The 20,706-nt window shown below is 45.7% G+C and overlaps 1 protein-coding gene across 4 annotated transcripts in view; it reads left to right on the forward strand.

Annotated features, from left to right (window-relative positions):
- Positions 1–410: 410 nt before the first annotated feature.
- ATP9A (ATPase phospholipid transporting 9A (putative)) overlaps positions 411–20,706 on the forward strand; it is a 54,994-nt gene continuing 34,698 nt past the window's right edge. For 2 of the 4 annotated variants that reach the window (XM_069033840.1, XM_069033841.1), the window contains exons 1-4: positions 6,601–6,752; positions 14,553–14,697; positions 15,007–15,120; positions 16,752–16,860. In XM_069033840.1, the coding sequence (XP_068889941.1) occupies positions 6,685–6,752; positions 14,553–14,697; positions 15,007–15,120; positions 16,752–16,860 (436 nt within the window). In that variant the 5' untranslated portion in view covers positions 6,601–6,684. Of the gene's footprint in view, positions 500–6,600; positions 6,753–14,552; positions 14,698–15,006; positions 15,121–16,751; positions 16,861–20,088; positions 20,206–20,706 lie in introns of those variants that run through there. The other 2 variants (XM_069033842.1, XM_069033844.1) reach the window with 2 other exon arrangements.

Here is a 20,706-nt window from a genome sequence, read left to right on the forward strand (position 1 = left end):
TAGAGGACTTACTTGTTCTTGTTTGTTATTGCTTACTTTGCTCATTACACAGGGGATTTGCAAGCTGTTGCTTTTGTGTAAGTAGCATATGTGCTTTATGTGCTTGCATGAGCTAAGGTAAAGGCTGGCTTGCTAAAAAAAAAAAAGTAAACACTAAGAACATTTGCTTTACCTTAATGTATTACCTCTAGTATTCCTCTAAAGAAAGATTTATTTCAGCCTGCCCTTTCTGTTCAAAGCTTCCCAGAAAGTCGATGGGAACTTTGAGGAGGGAGTTTGTCTGTCTGTGGTAGATAAGCAGCCCTGGGCTGAGCTCGGTGAGGCGGATTTGCCTTTCCACAGCTGGCAGCGGGGAGGTGGGAGCCAGCTTGGGCTGGTAAACACAGCGTGGAGCAAAGCGTAAATGACCATGGAGCTGGAATCAGCACAGGGGAAAGGACCTGGCTGAGGTGCTTGAACTGATGGGATGGCAGAGAGGGGCTGAAACAAAGGAAAAGAGGTGAGTATTACATGAATTTTTAATGTTTTGCTGTCGAAGGCCATGGTGCTCCCTGCAGGGTTTGCACTCTGGAGTCAGGGAAGGTGATGGTTTCTGTCTGCAAAATAACAGCGTGGGCAGAAAGCTGCCCTGGTGTCTGTGTGATCCCAAGAGGCTCCTGCTCACAGCTGAGGCTTTCTTGGTGCTTTTCTGTGCTGTGTGCTCAGCCCAGAGGGGTCTGTCTGCCCTTCCCTGGCCTCCCCACTGGCCGGTGTGTGCTGAGCGCTGGGCTCACGTGTCTGACTTCAGCTCACATTCACCACTGACCTAGAAAAGCTCCTGGCACTGCACAGCCACAGCAGGACAGGAAACAGCTCAGAGGCAGAGAAAGAACCAGCAATTACACACTCCTGGAGCCCATTACCATGCTATTTTGTTATCATAGCTTCTGGTTTGTGCACTTTGAGTTAATTGCATATGAAGGGCAGTGTTCTTTGCAACATTTTGATTGCTGTTGGTGCTGTCTGGTTTATTGCGAAGCTTGTTTGTTATTGCCTGTTATAAACGATTTTGTGCTGGACTTCCCAGCCACTCTCATTTTAAACTTCTTTATTAGCATCTCTGGTTGTCACATCTCACAGGTCAAAGATTCACTTCTCTGACCCAATTACTTTGTGCAGAAAATGAAGTCTCAAGGTAGAATGAGAACAGGTGGGTCTCATCATGGGCCTTATTTTCCATACTTGGTTTAGGCAAAATCCAGATGTAACTAAAGGTTTGTGTAAGCATCTCTCTAAAGAAAACTAAAACCCAAATCAAGTGAAATTCACAATATCTAGTCCTATTAAATATATATGTATATTTATCTTGTCCAAGCCCAGAGCACTGAGTGCCATGTCCAGGCCTTCCTTGGACACACCTCCAGGGATGGGCACTCCAAACCTCCCTGGGCAGCCCCACCACCCTTTCCAGGAAGGGGACAAAACTGAGCAAACTGAGCTGACCAAAAGTCCAAGCCCTCAGTTTATGAATCTGAGGGCCAGGTACACAAAACAGGGTGTTTTGTAAACAGGAGGTGATGCAGGAGGAATGTATGGGGAAAAGAATGACAACCTGTATTCTCAGTGTAGTAATACAGAACCAGTCCTGAAATCTTTTATTCACATGCTCTTCCCCGATACTCAGTGGCTTTGCAGTCCTATGCATGTGAGGATGTTTTTAAATCAAATTACCTGGGTTGGTCTTACAGCCCTTCACAGTCCTGTTGATCCACTTGGCAAAGTTTGTTTTAGAAAAATCTGTCTCCATGCAGTCTAGATGTTCAGAATACCAAACATAACTTTTTTCTTTTTTGATACACTGGTTGGGGTTTTTTTCCCACGAAACCAGTTTGATTACTTAGGTCTTTAAAGTTCAGCACACATTCAGGTGATTTGCTGCCTCGGGGTACCTAAATTTCTGTATGCATTAGAAGTACTCCACCCCTTGCAACTCACAAAGTCCAGATTTGAAAAACATCACAGTCCTTCACTGCTTATTCTGCTGTTTCCCCCTCAATTCTTCCAACCCTAAATGACAAAATAACTACATTATGTAGGGTTTTTTGGTTTTCTTTTTTATTTTTTATAAAAGTCACAAATATAAAACATGTAACAAGTATTTTCAGTTTATAGCTTTACATTTTTTTATCACATTCACAGGAAGTGTAACACAAAAACAATATGGCAAGAATTCACAGAACAGCTACAGCTAATAGCCAGATCATTTCAAGAACTAACGAAATACAAAGTGCAAGTGGGAGTTTATTTGTCTAGAAAGCCTTTTTCTTTCTTCATTTCTTAAGCTGACAGCTGTCCTAGCTGAACAACAGTTTGACTATTACAGTTTTAAAAATTAGGTGCGACAGGGTTGTTTTCTTCTTGATCCACAACATATAATTATGCAAGGAAGAAAAAGATCCAACACAAAGACTGCGCTTCCTCAGAGCAGCATGAGCAGTATCTGCTCTGAAACTTCATTATGAGAATGCCAAATGTTCTCTGCATAGCAGAGCCCATGGCAGTAGGAGCTTTATTGTAGTTTCCCTTAGCAAGTGTTGATGGATTTATGGAGGGCTTCATTAAATATAGGCTTAAAGGATATCCGCTATCGCCCACTTGTCAAAAGCAAAAATAATATCAAAGCCATCCGTGCAGCTCCGAGCTGCAGGTGTTAACAGTGCATGATAATCTGGGAGTGTTTAACTCCCCAATTAATGGCAGTAGTCTTGTCTGAGCTCAGCCCTTTCAAAGATAAATTTCCAAGACGAATGCATCCCGTGGAGGCTGAGGGCACATGTACAATGATCCCACCCTGCTGATGGTTCACGCTGGGCTGTCCCAGCTCGGGGTTGTGTTTCCCTGGCTCTCAGATGCTCCTTTCCCGGCGGTGGCCCCGCGCCTGCAGAGCTGAGCCCGGGAATGGGCGGCTTCTGCAGGTTTGCTCTGATTTTGAGGGATTGAATGCCCCAGTCCAGGCCTGTTTCAGTGCTGCCTCGAGGAAGAGTGATGTTTCACAGCACCAAACCCACCTCTTTGCCTGTCACTGTGGGAGTGAGTCAGGAGAACAGGGAATTATCCCAGTGTAGGAGCCAAGTGCTGCATGTTTGCCCTTAGCAACCAAATCCCTTCCCCTGCCCTCCTTACAAATGGGGCAGCTGCAAACACAGCCCTGAAACAAAGCTGCAAATACCATGTACAACGGGCTCTGCTTTCAGACAAAGAAGGTGCACCCTGGTGTTTGTAAAACATGCACTTACGGAATCAGATAATAACAGATACAAAGAATATGGCACAACTCCGGCTGTCTGTGGAATCATAAACATTTTGTTCAACCAGTCATACACCTTTAGTCTGAGCCAACTCCTTAGATGTCAGAATTCTCTATATTTTCTCTAATTTGTCAGCATTCTCATGCTTAGCGAAAAAAAAAATAAACAAACCCAAAAGTAGTTCCAAAATTGAATTAATCTTTCATCTTATAAAAAGTCAAACACATTATTATTATTATTATTATTATTATTATTATTATTATTATTATTAATTATATTAGTAGTAGTAGTATGACCTTCCTCTGTGTTCATCAGGAAAAAAAAAAGTCCTATGCATAAAAAGCTCAATTATTTATTTAGTAGAACAGCTATAATGGAAGAAAATTTATAGCACATTGTGCTAAAAAGGTAATGGGTACAGTTTGCAAATGCATTGTCAGAACCACCGATCCATTGTTTGAGTGGGAAACTGGCACCAGGACTTGCTCCTTGAAGGAATACGGGCACACCCCCAAACACAGTTTCTTTACATGTTCTTTGATCAGTGGAGCTGAGAGACCTGGGTGCATCTGAGGATCAGTGGAGCCCTGGGAGGCCTCACGTGTGGGTGAGGAGTTGGTGTCACGGGCAGAGAGCAGGAGGCAAAGCCGCGGGGACGAGGAGGGGACAGTGCTCTGCGCCACAGAGCTGCAGGGGAGCAGTGGGGGAGAAAGGCAAGAGATAAGGCAGGAAAAGCTTCCAAAACCAGTGGGAAACTCTGGCAGAGGCTGATGGACACCTGGAGCCTGTCTGTAGGCTGGGCTTTGCCAGAATCAGCTTCCACTTGTCTTTGTGAGCCTGAACATCATCAGGCCATGGGAGACTCAGTCTGTAACACATAATCCTACAGGCAAAGCAGGTGTGCTTGTGCGGCCTGCTCTGGGAAAAGGTATTAAATCATCCCAATCAACAACCTGGTACTTTTGTCCAACCCTTTGTGTTAAAAATGGGGGCTCAGCCTTGGACTTGCCAATAAACCATTCCTGGGGTTGAAATGGGATTTATGATGTGTAGTGATGAGAACAGTGACAGCATCTGATGAACTCTCCCTACAGCGCAGCCTCAGAGGGGGCCAAGTGGTCCAGCTCTGGTTCTAAGACAAATCACTTGGTGGGAGGAGAGAGGAGAGAGGAGAGATAGAAAACTGCTTGCTCTGCTGTTAATTTAATCATCTGGGGGGAAAACGTCCTGGGAGAAAAAACCCCATAGTTAATGATTTAAAATTATGGAAAATAACTCAGCTCCTTTTAATTAGTAGTGGTGCAGTATGAATTCTGGAGCTTGCAGGGCTCCTTTGTGAGCCTCAAGTTCTGTGCTTGCAAAAATAGAGCATCAAAGCAAGCCAGTGGCATCAGAAAAAAACAAAATAGGTTTTATTTCACTTGATTTAACAAATCTAACTTCTCAGTCTGAGGCTGGAGGCTTTCCCTTGGGCATTCCTTCTCAATAGGAGAATGAAAATCAAAGGCTTGGAAACCAGGAGAGCTCGTACCTGCTGTGAGTGCTGAGATCCCAAGTGAAGCCTTTCCAGCAAAGCAAATGTTATGCCAGAAATATGTCAGGGAGTGGATTTAGCCCATTGGGCTACAGCCTGGTCTGGATCCTTCAGAGTGATTTTCTAACTAAAAACCAAAAGTGTCTCAATACAAGGCAGAAAATCAGAGCACCCATGAGGGAGGCTTTGAAAGTTTGTTTGGCTCATCAGAGGCTGTGTGAGTCTGCAGGCTGCAGGGCATCCCAGTGCTCCTCCTTTAGTATTACTGGGACTAAGTCACCTTACAACAGTCAGTGGTTTCTTCTCCCAGGCTCTTTGGATGGTGGAGTTGGGCAGGAATGATGGGGAGGATGTTCAGCTGCTCCGTGTAAAGGAGGGATGTCACTAATTTCTGTCTGATCACAAAGAAATCCAGGGCCAAAATGTGTTGCTTAAAAGAATGTTGGATGTTTTCAAACCCAGTGCCACTTTCACATCAAAGCAAGTAACAAATGGCATGTGATAAGTTTTATTTCGGTCGAGGCTGGAGTCTCAGACTGGCATTTCAACCTGTACAGCATTAGGGCAGCGGGTCTGAGGCAATGGTGTGAGTAGTTTTGGTCAAGTACAAGGTCCTGTTTTGCTTCTCCAGTTGCTCCTTTTATTAAATTATCATTTGCAGTGAATTCTATCATCATATCCTTTCTTATTAAAAAATTCAAATGTAGAATGTGAGAAAAAATAGAGTAAATGTGTTTCATGAGCTGAAGTGTTTGTGGGAGAAGGGATTTCTGTTTCTACTTCAATTGTCTCCATGAGGGGGTAAGAACAGTAGATTGGGAAATAAGAAATTAAAACATAGTATTATTTAATTGAAGTACAGCCTAAAAGTCAGTCCTACAAACAGTTTTTGTAGTAAGACAGCCCAAGTTAGGATGGCATTGGAAATATCTGCCTAAACAGTCTCAGTACAGGTGCCTGAAACTGGTGTAACTCTTCATTGTGTTGCTGAAATGTTCTCATTGCAAAATGTCTGGATGACTTTGCTTCAACTCTAAGGAAAAAAATTAAATGACAGTTGCAGGTTTTGGGCTGGTGTAATCCACGGTGTAACGAAATGCTTGAAATCATAAACAGAAGTGCTGGAGCAATTTGTGCCTAAATTTGCAGAGGACATCTGAATTTTTATCCAGAAATGGGCATTGTGAGGAATGGGTGAAGGTCACTGAGCACGCAGGGTGCAAGCAGCAGCAGCAGTATAAATCACAGTCCTGTACCGCGGGTGGGGAGCGGTACAGAGGAGGGGAGCTCAGCCCCGCAGCTCCGCGCTGGCTGCAGAAGGCAGAGGACACGCGGGGCGTGGTGCGGGCCCTTGGCCGGGGGTGAAGGATAGCAGGGCTCAGCTGCAGAGGTGCTGAGGCCGAGAGAGAGCGAGAAACGAACACGGGGCGCCGGGGGAAAGGGGCAGGATGGGGTGAAGAGCAGAGCAGGTGACGGCCGAGGGCAGGGCGGGGCAGGGCGGGGCAGGTTGGGGCGGGGCTGCCCTGCCCTGCCCGGTCCGGGGTGGAGCGGACGCGACCCCACCCGAGCCCAAGGACGCGCCGGGTGCCGGCGCTCCGGGCCGGCGGAGCATCCCTCGGAGCCGGAGCGGCGGTGCCCGGAGCGGCGGTGCCCGGAGCCGCGGTGCCCGGAGCGGCGGTGCCCGGAGCCGCGGTGCCCGGAGCGGAGGCGGGGCCGGCGGGCGGGGCGGGCGCGGCACCTGCGTGCTGGGAGCCGGCGGCGCCGGGCCGGCCCCTCGGCGGTGCCGCCAGACGGCGGTGGCCGGGCTGGGAGCGCATCCCCCGCTCCCTCCGCTCCGCTCCGCTCCGCCCCGCGGCCGCGGCCATGACCGACAACATCCCGCTGCAGCCGGTCCGGCAGAAGAAGCGCATGGACAGCAAGCACCGCGGCGGGTGAGGGAGGCGGCGGGGGCGGCGCGACCCCCGGGGCGGCGGCGGCGGCGGGGCCGCGCTCGGGATGCGCGGGGCGGGGACGGCCGCGGCCCGAGCCCGGGCAGGAGGAGAAGGAGAGGAGGAGGAAGAGGAGGAGGGGGAGGCAGGCGGGCGGGCGCTGACAGGTTGCTCCTGACGCCATTGCCGTGGCACGCCCGGGCGCAGGGCAGGATCCAGCCGGGCTGCGGGAGCGGGGACAGCCCTGGCGGGGAGCGGCCCGGCCCGGCCCGGCCCGGCCTTCGGTGCCGGAGCCGCGGACACAGCGGGGCCCCTCGGCCGGGGGTCGCGGCCGGGCGGGGCAGCAGCGCCCGGAGGGGCCGGGCCGGGGCCGTGTCACCGCGGCCGCCACCCGCCCGGCCCGGCTCCTGCTTGTCATCATCCATCCCCGCTGTGGCGCACGGCCGGGGCTGGAGAATCCCTCGGCCTTGGCTGGGGAAGAGCGCTGGACCATCGATGGTGTGTGTAACAAAGGCCCCGGCTCCCATTTACTGTATCAGCGCAGCAACACAATATCCTTGTGTGCCATGTTGCAATAGCCCGGGTGTGCGATGCGTCCCTACAGGAGGCGTGTGTATATATTTATACCGGTATTCCCATGCAGGAAGTTTAATAAGAAAAATGGTTTTCCAATACTCTTCCATTATGAAATTGCACCACCGTGCAGACAGGTTGGTTTGCACACAGCAGGGTGCACGTGGTATCCAAGTCACCTGGCTGTCAATTATCACAGCATTTCATTTGTCCCGGGAGAATTTGGGTTTTTAAAATGTGGCGAGTGATATCAGCAAAATAAACCAAAATATTGAAGGAAATCTGCACTGTTAGAACAAGGGGAAATATACATGCTCGTTTATGTTTTGGGCGGTAGTTTGGATTCAGATTCCTGTAACTGACATTGTTGTACATAGTTTACTCAGCATTAGAATTATTCTTTATTGCCAGCATTGTTTCTGGTACCTGCTGTGGCAGTATCCTCGCCAGGGAGGTGTGTGTGATGCAGCAGCAGCAATCCCCCGTGCCAGGGCCACATGCTCCGCTGAGCAAGTGCCACAAGGTGCAGCCACCATGGCCCTGCATTTGGTGGCGTGATTGAAGGGAGCGGGGAGAGGTGAAGGCCTGGGAAAATTCTCAAAGCTCCTTGAATGATTTCTTTTCCTGGAGTTTTCTAATCTCCACCAAGAGCCTCTTGGGTGTTCCGATGTGGTTAGTGCTGCCTAGCAGAACCTGCCCTCAGCTAACCCAAGCTATGGTTCATTGCCTGTGGATTCTACCTGATTAGCAGCCACAGAGAGGGTTTCCAGCAGTAGCAAAAAATTCCAGCAGCATGTGAAAGAAGATTGCCTAGGGTTTTTACTCAGTAGCAGTTGAAATAAATTGGTTTTGGGGTTTCTGTTTGGTGCAGTAACTGTTTGGGGATGGGATTTGTCATATATGAGGAGCCCTGGTTTTAGTGATGTGATCTCTTGGTATTTGATCAAGTGATGGATAGCAAAGCATCGAGGTCAAGCCAATCCAAACTGATGTTATAAATCACGGAAGAAATCATCCAGCAGGATGGGAGGTCCCTGCTGTCACATCCAGAACAGAGCCCTGGGAATCCTAAGCCATAATCAAGGCCTCCTCTCTTCTATTCCCTCTGAGGAAAAACCCAAACAAAACCTATCCAAGTTATGTTCCTTGGTGCGTATGAAAACCCAGGATAAACAAGTGTTGATGGGCTTCACGTTACCATAGCCCCAACTGGTTTCTACTGCAGGGGTTCCCCCACCAGTGAGGGTGAGTTTTCAGACAGATTTTTGTCAGTGTGGTCTTCTGGAATGGGGAGCAGATTTCGGGTCCTGTACTGAATGACTTCATAGAAATCTTTGTTTCAGTTAACATAAAAGTGAGAAATGCCTAATTCACCTGTGGGGCAGGTGCCATCCAGCAAGGCTTTCATTACCCTCGGCCTCTGGCATGCTTTGAAGAGAAGCCAGGGAGGAGCTGGCTCCGTAGCCCTGCAGAGATGAGTGATGGCTCAGACAGCTCAGGTCTGTGTCGGAGAGAAGCCGTGTGCCTAATGAACCAAGTGGGAGAAGTAGGGATTTGTTCCTGAGCACAACTTCAATGTGGCTCCTCCTTGCTCCCATCAAAGGCTGAGCTCTGAATTCCCGTGCTGTGTGCCTTGAATTCAGCCGTGTTCACCCAGTGCTTTGCAGCACTCTGAAAAGCTCTGTGAGCGCTGTGCAGGCAGGAGGAAGGATGGCATTAATTGCAGCAAGACTGGTGGTGGGATGGGAGTGAGCCTGGGCTTCCCAGGGCCGCGCTGTGCCGGGGAGGGAGCTGCAAGTTCCTCAAGTACCTCAGGTGCTCTGCTCAGCGCATGACACAAATTTTCCCCTAAATAGCTTGTGGTGTCAGTCCTCAATCCTGCAAGGCTTCTTTTAAAGCAGCAAGCTGCTGTGCTCATGCTGCTGCCACCATGTAAAAGGCCTTGATCCAGAGCTGCGGGGGGAAGGAGAGGGAATGAGGCAGGGAAGGAGGAGCTTTACAGGAACACTTCATCAGGCCATGCCATTGTACGTGCCTGTGTACTCTGGCTCTGTTTAAAATGGCAAATTCCATCTCAGAGTCAACAGAGAGGGACGGCAGCTCCTGCCCTGGTGTGCCTGTGTGGGTGTGCCTTGGCACGCGCAGGGCTGGGGCTGGGCTGCCTTCCCGCACACGGGCTGTGGGCTGCGGGAACTGCAGCTCTCCTGGCCCCTTCCAGAGCCATCCCGGCTGCATGGCCTGCAACACGAATGTTCCAGAATGTTTCTCATGGAATGACTCATGTGGAGGTGCATAAAAGGGCAAGGTGGTCGTGCATGGCTCTGGTTTTCTTTAGCCATGCAAAATTGTTCCCTCCTTTTAGAATAATGTCATGGTTTGTGTATTAAAGATGCCAAGCGCAGCCCATGAGGGTCACAGAAACATCATCTGAGGAATGGGCTTGGTTCAGAAGTGACTAAATATGCCAATGAACTTCAGCACTAATTTGATAAATTCCACCTCAGTTTGCACAGATGTGGCACTTTTTTGCCATTGGGTTTGTTTTATGTGGAAAATGTGCATGGAAGCATTTTTCATTTGATCTTCAGATACTTCTCCATCAGACACACTGAATTTATAAATAAAACCTGCTTCTTGCTAGTGGCTGTTCATCTGGCATCTGACAGCCAGTCTGCCCTGTTACTGCCTCTTACCTCATCACTGGGAATGCGTTGTTGTTGTAAGCAAATATAATCCCAGGTGAAGTGCAGAGCAGACCTGTTCTTCAGTTCCTCTCGTTCATTTGGATCCCTGTGCCAATTAAGGGCAGCATCACTTACAGGACTCAGAATTTCAGGTACAGTTTGCATCCAGAGAGATTCTTTTGAGTGGTTGTGACTCTGTTTGAGTCTGTTTGTGGGTTTGTTTCCTGTTATTATTTTTGCCAGGTTATGATTTAAAATATGAAATGCACAGTTCTATATCAGTTGCCCCATATAAGATGTCTTCATGTATTTTTCATGTTCTTTCTGTAAGGTGATATTTTTTAAAAGTCCATGGTTTGCCCTCACTTGCTAGTTTTCTGTACTTCAGGAGTTACTGCAGGATTGTTCTTCAGTGCTCCAGTTCCAAAATGGAGAAGGAGAAATGTTTAGGAATGTGTTCCTAAACTTTTATAGAAAACTGTTTTCATGTCTGTAACTTTGTGATTCCTCTTCTTGGAAAGTGCACGTTAATTTTATCAGCGTTTCTCAGCAGCAGTGTAAACTTTCAGCTGTTTTTGTAGACAATCTTTCCCTTTCCAAGATGCAGTCTTCAGATTTCATGACGGAAAACATTTTAGAACTCCCAATAATGCCAATACTCCTCTGCCAGAAACTTCCTCCTGTGACACTGCCTTTGCTCTGAGCAGAGAATTTTGGAGAAATGAAGCAGCCCCTTCCCTCATCATCAGGGTCCCTAAGCTTGAGGCTTAAAAGTAGGGGTGGTAGCCAAAGAAACAGCAAATCACAGAACTACATGATGCCTGCAAAATTCTTCCAGGGAGGAACAAGTAAAGTAACTGGAAAAAGCTGACAGCTCCAGTCACAAAGGCTTTTTACTTAATGGGCACCAAAGCTAATCTGAAAACACATTTGTATGTGCTCATAGTACTTTGTTTCTGGTGCCCAAATAAATGGATTTTTCTTTTTTACATTGAGATTATTCAGTTTCCAGAGGAGAAAGGGAAAAGGAGAACTAATGATCTTATTGATTCTTCCCCAGTGAAGTTTAAGACATCACTGAAAAGTTTAAAAATAATTAAAAATTAAGGCAATTGGATATGTTTGGGGGAGTGACAAACATCTGCCTGGAAGAATGAGCACATGGTTCTGTGCTTGAGAAATTACTCTGTTCTTACCAAAAGTTCATTTTCTAACTTATTTCAGCGAGCCATGGGCTGGCACTTGAAGGGTTACTGTATGAGATAACATTCCTGCTAGTCCAGGGTTCGGATGGTGCATTGCTCTGTGCCCACCCAGCAAAGCACAGGAGGGGAAAACACGGTCACAGAGCAGGTGAGGGTTAAATGCCAGCGCTGGGGTTGAGTAGGTGCCTTCAGAACAAAAATCCTGGAACGTTTATGGGGCAAAAGTCAGGATTTGCTGTCCGGATTTTCAGCCACTGGTGCCCGAGTTCCTGGCTGAGGCTGCAGCCCTGGGCTGTGATGTAATGGGATTCCTGAGCTGGGATTCCTGAGCGCTGAGGAACCTCCCCAGTTAAAGTGTTGCAAGCGATGGTTGTAGTATTCTGTTCATTGGCTGGGCTTTTTTTATTAAATACTTTACAGAAACCTCGTGCTGAAAGGCTGTGTAGGAGATTTCCAGCAGAAATGCTGGATATTCATTACTTGGACACTGATACTCCTGATACTTGCCTTCAAAACTTGCTAGGCAGGAAGTTTTTCTTTTGTTTGTCTAATTAGGTTTTCAGTTTGCTTTGCCTGTCATTCAGGAGGTTGCAAAAACTGTGACTCCAGCCAGGCAGGGATTTCACAAACCTGTTATTTTTACTCAGCAGATTCTCCCATGCCCTTTCTTGCTTACACTTGGAGCTGCATTATTTTTAGGTTGTTTGTCAAACCCTATAGCAGCACAGCATTTGTAAATTACCATTCTTACAGCAATGAGTGTGTTTGTGGTGGAAATGCTACAAGAGGTCACCCTATTGTAAATATTATGATATAGGTGTGTGGGTATTTTTGCTGTCGAGTACAATCCCTATAAGAGGCCCAACCTAAAAAATAAACAAAGGTAAATGGTTTCAGATGTCTGATTGCAAGGACTGACTGATTTTTCCTGACTGGAAAGCACATTGTGATGAAATAGGGTGTGTGGACACCAGATTTGCTCCCTTGAGTAAAGCCTCTTTTTGGAGCCTTTTCTCCTTTGTGAAAGAAGGAAAACCACTCTTTTCTCCCTTTTTTTCCTGTAGAGCATATCTATATTCTGTTGGAATCCAAATTACCACCATTTCCACTACTTTCCATTAGAATATATTTGGGATGCAAGTGGCTATTTGTCTTAGGTCTTCACCCACAAACACAAAAGCAAACTGCAATTAAAAGGTATCCAGCTAATAAAATACACTTCTGTAGTAGAGTTTGTGAATTTGAGTGTTTAACACCAGCTTTGCTGTTTGCCTGGTCTTGGTAACCAACTGCCTTTCAATGTGGATGTTATACACAAAAGGATCTACTAGTTAGATTTTTTTTTTTTTTTTTTTAACAATCAAAAATAGTTTGTAGAGTTGACAAGAATTGAGAGTTTCAGGGGGAAGCATAACTTTTGGAAGTGGTTATATTTAGGGTACTTATATTAATTATGGTTGTGTGGCACTACCTAGGGAGTAGTTGAAGAAGGAAATCCACTGGCTTAGAAAGGTGACAAATGCAGAATCACAGGGACTGCCCCTATCCAGAGGCAAGCAGGTATGGCAGTAGTGGTGCTGCAAGTCCGTAGGGAATCAGATGTCTTCTATGTATACCTGAACATTAAAACATCTCCAGTTATTTTGATGCCTTTTCCTGGTCTTAAAATCAACAGCCAAACATGGTTAGAAGGGGAAAAGGGATTTTACCTTGGTATTTATTTAAAGGATCCTTAGGTGCACACATCCAGGTCATATGCATCAAGATGCCCCCCCCAAAAGATCTAGTATCACATTATAGGTGTTACTAATTAGCAGATCTATCAAAGATTCCCCAATGAGAGGCTCAAGTGAGCCCCCCTCCCCAAGGAACCTTCCCCTGGATGGTTCTATCTTGGTTTACAGAATGTGTTCTGGAGAGGACCTTGGGCTCTGGGGCACACTGATCCCTAGCTACGAAGCTTCTAAAATGTTGAGTCTCTCAGCTTGGCAAACAAGTGCAAGAATGTAGGGGAAAAGCACTGAGAATACAGAAGTTGTAAAAAGGTATAACAGGGGTATAAAAGAAAAGGCAAAAAATCTTCATGGCATCAATTTCATTCCAGTAATTTGATTTAGGTGTTCAAACTATTGGAATGGAGGGTTTGACGTAACCTGGAGCTGAAGGAGTCTCTTTGGCTTCATCCAAAACCTGTGATTCCATGTTCCTGCAGCACTGCTGTGTGGGTGCTGTGCAGTGTTCTGCTGTCTCATCAGCATTTTGGTCTCAAAGCTTCTTTCAGAAGACAACCACCTTCCCTGTGCTTGGGTGGCATCTGTATTTAGGGCTGAGATTGTTCTTGGTACAGACTAGAAAAAAATCCACCTTTTCAGGGCTTTTCTGTGACTCTTCATGAAACAGAGTAATGTCCAAGTAATTTGATTAAGCAAAAGTCCTTTTACGTAGTTTTGAAAGACTGTGAGAAATCACCTTGCAAGTCAGGCTGGTGAAGTGAATGCCTGTGCCTGCTCGGGGAGCACTGGATCACATGGTGACACCTCTTTATTTCTGGAAGCAAATCGAGTTTTAGTCCCCTTCTGTACTCAGGGAACTGACTTAACTGATAACACTTCTTTCTATTTGCAGCCAGCAGGGCTTGAAACATTAAAAACTAAGTTCTTTGTAGGTAACCACCTTCTGTGTGGAGAGTTGTGAGCTCTGTTCAATGCACCGCATGTATCTTCTGGCAAGACAGGGACTTCCAGAGAGCTTTGTGCACTTCCTGCAATCGTTATTTCTTTGTTAGCTGTGCACTGAACAGAACTTTTGGGGCAGAATGCTTGATTCAAGAACAAATCTTTGTGGTACATTCTGGAAAGATGTTTTTTAAGAGCCCTGGAGCTTTTGGTTATCAGTCTGGCTGATGTTGGCTCTCCCAAGTGTCAGTGAAATTCAATAGGTCTGTTCTTGAAGGAACAAGGGCATGGGGAGAGATTGGCTTTCAGAAAGCAGCAGTGACAACAGAAGAATGCCCTTTTGGGGTCGGGGAGGGTATGGTGATTTTGAGCAGAGAGGCTTTTCCAAGGTACAGGAAGGATGGCTGGTGCATCTTTGCATCTGCCATGACGGACCTGACCTCGGTTTGGTTCCATGCCTCGAGTAAGGATTTATAATGTGGGGCAGGACATGCTTTTCTTCACTGAAATTTGTGTGAGCAGAGAGTTCTTGGTGGCCTCAGTGCCTGAAGGTCCCTTGAGGCACCTGGAGCTGGTGCAGGTGGGCCAGGGGCTGCAGTGGGTGTGTGTGACTCAGAGAAGTGTGTTAAAAATTAACTAATTGGTTAATTAATGTTCCTTCTGCAGGTGTTGCGAGTGCTTAAGATGCTGTGGGAGGAGAGACCCCAGGCCTCGGACTGTCTGGCTTGGCCACCCGGAGAAGAGAGATCAGAGATACCCTCGCAATGTCATCAACAATCAGAAATACAACTTCTTTACCTTTCTCCCTGGGGTGAGCATGAATGAAGTTGCTTTTCATCATCCCACCCCACTGCTTTCCCCATTTCTCGGTGGTTTTACAGTAGATAAGTGCAGAATCAGGAGCTGGAGCAAATGGTGGGGTTGTGTTTGGTAGAGTTCATGCCAAGACTGCCTCAGGGCAGCAGCAAACCAGACACTGATCTGTCCTGAGTGTCCAGGAGTGCTTTACAACTGCCCCAAGTCAGCACTTAGTCACTAGGAGAGCATGCAGAAATGTTTCTGGTGGTTAGTTCAACATGTATAACATCCTCCCTCCTCTTTTTTTCTACTTTTTTTTTAGGTGTTGTTTAACCAGTTCAAATACTTCTTCAACCTTTATTTCTTGCTCTTGGCCTGCTCTCAGTTCGTGGTTGAAATGAGGCTTGGTGCACTTTACACATACTGGGTTCCTCTGGTAGGTCATTCAAGGTTTATTTACCCAAGAAAGTTTCAGTGCTTGACAAAATTTCTTGTGCTGCCTTTTCTGTGGGATGTAAGTTTGCACCTTAAATCACATTTTTAACTTGCTTCCTGAGGCCTGAGCGGTGCATGTTATAGAATTTAGACTTTCAGTGCAGTGAAATCCCTGGTAAAAGCCAGCAAGAAGTGAAGGGGCAGCTTTGGGACATTGCTGCTAAAATTCAATTTGTGTTAAAGCCTGGATCTCCATGAATTCTCTCTCAAATGCTGTATTGCATTTGCTGTGTGAATCTGCTGCTGGTTTTGTAGGATCCTGTCCTGTAAATTAAAAACAGGTGCACATGGAGCTCTCTTTGTGTGTATAGGCAGTTGTGACTCGTCTGTGCCAGGTGAGCAATTAGAACTTGCACATGAGCTGCCAGAAAGCAGGATAAGAAAATTCTTTGTTCATTACTGCTGCTGTTACAAGTGTTGGGGCTGGAATGACACATGAGATGACACAGGCAGTTGGAACATGTGGGAATGTTTTGGGGTGATTATTTGAGGACTCTTCAAGCAGCTGAAACCCAAGCTGAAAATAGCTGATGCTTTTTAAATTTTATTTTGGAAAGCAGGTAGGAATTGCTAGGTAAATGAACAAATGCATTTCATTACTAAATTAATTAGATCACACGTTTAGATATATGTATGTATTGGAAATCTTCAGTTCCTAAAATCACCCTGCTCCCTTCTTAAAGTTCCTTATTGACAAAAGTAATCAGTACATGGTTGCAATTTTCAACACAATACAGGTTGTAAAAAGTTCATTTTCTGTGATGCATGAAGAGTGTTTTAACTATTTAGTGAGGCTGAGCTAATAGTCTCTAGGAGAAACATGACTTTGTGATACCAAGCCCATAAAGAATTGGTTTGCAATAATTAATTATTTTTTATACAGTGAAGGATGTGATGTGGGCATTTCCTTGTGGCAAGAGGAAATTAAGTGACTGCTCATATGCACAGCAAAGTAGGACTGAAGCCCTAATCAGGCAAACGTGTAATTACACCATGAGTAGTGCACATAAATATCTTTGGAGTGTTGTTTGTGTAGGTGGAGTGTCTGTACACACACACACATGAAGGCACATGCATTCTCTATTTATCTGTGTATATAAAAAGGGGGTTATACAGATTTCTGTATAAATTTCTATGTAAAGAAATTTCCCAGAGGAGTTGTGCTGACTTCAGTGGCTCTGTGGTGGAGGGAGCACTGAGATTTGTGGGATCCTGCCTTACCCTGGAATTCTGTGTAACCCCTCAGTCTCAGTTACTCACCTGTGTGGTGAAATGAAATATGGTACTTATATTCTTCAGGTAAACTTCGCAAAGATTTGCTTGGGGAGAGCATAATGATAAAACTGAAATATTTTTTAAGCAACAACTCTTTTTTAAAGCAGCTGCTGTGTGTTTGGTAGTGGGAGTTTGCACAGCAGCACATCTCACTGTACTGATTTAGGAAGATAAGATAGAATAAGGCAATGCAGATTGTTGGCAGTGGCACTGATAAATATTGCTCTTATTAGAGGCAGATGTGATTTTTTTTCCTGACCTTTTCATCCCTCCTGTTTCCCCCCATGCTCCTCGCAGGGGTTTGTGCTGGCTGTCACCGTGATCCGCGAGGCGGCCGAGGAGATCCGATGCTACATGCGGGACAAGGAAGTGAACTCGCAGATCTACAGCAAGCTCACAGCCAGAGGTCGGCTCTGTGGCTCCGGAATCCAGCCCTGCTGACAGCCAGAGCCAGAGTTCAGGCAGCGGGAGGGGGCTGTGGGCTCCCAGGCACGTGGCTTCCGTGGCCACGCTGCCGCCGCCGAGCCCTCGGGGTCCGGGTGGCCGCTCGTGGGTGGCTCCTCACCAGGCTCTGGGGGAGGCTGGGGTTTGCTGAGGGATTAATGGAATGGTCTGGGTGGGAAGAGACCCTAAAGCCCATCCAGTTCCACCCCTGCTATGGGCAGGGACACCTTCCACTGTCCCAGGCTGCTCCAAGCTCTGTCCGAGCTGGCCTTGGGCACTGCCAGGGAATGGCCACAGCTGCTCTGGGCAGCCTGTGCCAGGGCCTCCCCACCCTAAAGAGACTGTGAGATGTGTGTGTTTGTCAGCAGCAGCTGATGTAGTCGTCAGGACTGGCAGGATCAGCTCTTGCATTTTCTGTGTCCATCCCCTTCAGCCTCTCTCCAGCCATGAGGAGTTTGGAGCCCTCATTTGTGAGTGAGCCCAGGCTGTGGCTCAGCTGAGCCTGACCCTGCCCTGGCCATTGTTCACAGCTGTGCTGTACCTAACAAAGACATTTAAATTCTCATTTGAACAATCCAGTGCTGCCTCACTATGGAGTTACTCCTAATACCATGACAAAAAGATGGTGAGGCCAGGGTTTTGTTTTAGAAAGGGAATTAACAGAATCTGAGCAAGTTTGGGTTCTTTTCCAATTTCTTAGTTATACAAGTTTATACCCTTGAATTAAGATGCAGTGATGTAGGTGTAGTAAAATATGCTGCATTTGTAGGAATAGGGCTGCTTTTTAAAAGCAATTGCTTAAGGCTGGATATATTTCACATGCCAGGAGTTATGAGGCAACTGCAAACTGGGGAGTTTGAGTTTCTGAATATTAAATCCCCTTTTAATAACATGTTCTTACTACAACACTTAAAATGCTTGGCAACCAACAAAAGCCTCATCCAAGAGGGGTGTACTACATCTATTTAAAGATATAAAAGAGTTGCCTTCTGGATTCTATTCAATGATCTATAAGGGGCCTGACCTCTCCTTTAGTTCTTTTCATATTGCTATTACGTTTCCCATGAATGATTTCCCTCCCCCCAGTGCTTTAACTTTTCTAATTTTGTGAAAGAAACCAAGGAGGATTGGCAGCTGGGCACTAGCTGAAAATCTTAAGCCCCACTGTATTTAGCATGAATTTTGTGTAGAAACAGGAATGAGACTCTGTAGTATAGTTTAGAGTAGAAAAAAATGTAGAAAATTATTTCTGATTGTCACACGGTTTGGGGAGAAAAGTAGTTTTCTGTCCCTCACTGAATCTCATTACTGAATTTTTTGGGAGAGCTGATCATCTCCTTTTCCACTGATTAAAGCCTCAGCACCTCTGAGAAATACCTGGGAGCAGGGAAGAGCCTGGTGAGGCCACGCTGGCTGGGGATGGAAATTTGGGGTTTGATTTATCAGTCAGAGAAAGGAGCTGGGTTTTCAGAGGAGACCATCACCAGCTCAGAAGTAGGAGCAGCGAATATCAAACTGAGTTGGGCACAGCTGATGTGAACAATTAGTTTTCAGTGTAGCTGACAGTAGGACTTGACTTGGGCTGTTTACAGACTGCTTCTTTTTTTGTTGCTGTTGAACAGCACAGGTCATGCCTGCAGGGTTTTGGCACAGCCCCGTGCTGAGACCTAATGACAAAAACCCCTCCACCCTAAACCTTTTTTTATCTTTTTACCCAGATGATCCATTTCTGTTCCAAAATGATGAAACCAGCAGACTTCTGGAAAGCATTTTTTTTTTAGTGGAAAGCTCTCCATTTAAAGGACAGTTGTTTGGATTGTTATAAAAAATAATCAAATTTCAATCCCCTATTCATAAACCCACAAGTCTCTCTGTGTTCAGGGGTCTGTGTTCTGATCTGCTTGATGGAAAGCTAGAACTGTGCTTGCAAATTCCTGGCTTGTTTTTCTTCTCTGGCAGCCCCCCCTCCCTGGGTAGCGCTGCATAATAGAGAGAAACTCCACAGAAAAGTGGGAAGGGACCTCCTACTGCGGGGTGCTACTTAAGATACAGATCATTGGCATTTACCAGCCATATAAAAACAATATTTTCCCAAACTCTGCAAGTCCTGCTCCACAGCATAAGGCTGCAAAAGCCAAAAGTCTGGTGCAGCACATCAAACAAACCCCCCCCCGCTTTTTTTTTTTCCTATTTTTTAGATGCATTTAACTTGTTTTAGTAAACCTCTGGCTTCATCTTTAATTCCAAATTAAGTGTTTGGAGCTGTGCCTCAGTGAAGTTTTGCAGATTTATTCTGAAATTTTGACTTAAGTGCTCGCATGGTAGAAAAAGGCATCTCTTCTGGCTAATATATTTATTCATTTAAATAATCTGCTTTCTGGTACATCCATCACACTGCAGATTTGGTGATAATTTCAAAGATCATAGCTTAAGTTGGAACAAACTGTTTGTATTTTATTATGTTTACTTTCTTGTCTTTGAAAAAGATAAATCAGGATACAGCAAAGAATGAAACAAATACCAGACAAATTTTAACAACAGATTTTTTTCTCAAGACTAGTTCCTTTTAAAAAGTGTTACACACCAACTTCTAGTCTGATTAACTTAAGGAAGTAGAACTGAAAGTGATATAAATGCTAAATAAACCTATGTATATTTAGAGGAAGCATTTCTAGTTGCACTTAGAAAAGTAGGAGTTTATAATTACAAAAATACTTTCATAGCAGAGCAGTACTGGGAAATGGAACAGTTGTGCTATTAGCTGGTTTTAAACATGCATGAGAAAGCATCTAATGTTTAGGTGGCAGTTTCCCCACAGAAAGAAAAAGGAATTATAGAATTCCCAAGATGAAAATAAAACTAATTCAAGTAAGTTTCTTTATGGGAGTCCTGAGTCAAAGGAAACATCTGGTCCTGGGCCTTCTTAGCAGGACGTGTGGTACACACTGCAGAGATGTCACCCACGGGGGCCAGGGAGGCTGGAAAAGCAGAATTAGCTACCTAAAAAGGGCATCTCATTTATCCAGGAGTTATAAAAACGTGTGTTGGTTAGAAAGGTCCCCTCTTTGTTTTACCCTCAAACAGCTGAGGTTGGGAGGGTTCGTGAACAAGACAAATCTGCTCCAGCTGCTTTGGGTTTTCTCATATTGGAAAGATTTTAAAGCAGATGATACTGTTTTCAGAATAATGATCCCAAAAGCCTTTTATGTGCGTAATGATAGGAAATCATCACATTACAGCTTTGTCCAGGCATTAATTTTTCTTTTGCAGAATGATTTTTTACCTCATTAAGGAAAACCTTACAAAAGTAAGTTTCCCTGAACCCTGCAGGTAGCGCTGCTGCTACTGACAGTCACCAGATCAATCCTTGTGATCCTTAGGAGAACACAGAAAATAGAGTTAAACAAATCCACAGCTTTTTTGCACATTGGGCCAGGAATGGCTGTGCTGGTGTGGGGAGAGCACATGGGTTTTTCCCCCCCCTTCCTTTGCACAGGAGAATATTCAAAAGCACTTTTTGTTGTTTTGTGAATAACCGTATTAAAAGGGGAGGAAGAGATGTTATCTGTCAGACCCTTTTAGTGTCATAGTACCTAACTTTGTATAGCCCATACAGAAGACTGCCAGGGATGCTTTTTTTGATCCTCTTGGAGTGCAGCTTTTCTTTTCAAGCCTCAGCGTAATGGACTCTTAATCCCCGGTTTGCTTCCTGCCCCAGCAGAGATGTCTTTAGCCCAGCATTCGTTTTGTTTACCTTTTTTTTTTTTTTTTACAAAAAAAAAAAACGAAAAAAAAATCTCACAAGGCA

Source organism: Aphelocoma coerulescens, chromosome 20, assembly GCF_041296385.1.
Source record: "Aphelocoma coerulescens isolate FSJ_1873_10779 chromosome 20, UR_Acoe_1.0, whole genome shotgun sequence".
NCBI classification, from domain to species: domain Eukaryota; kingdom Metazoa; phylum Chordata; class Aves; order Passeriformes; family Corvidae; genus Aphelocoma; species Aphelocoma coerulescens.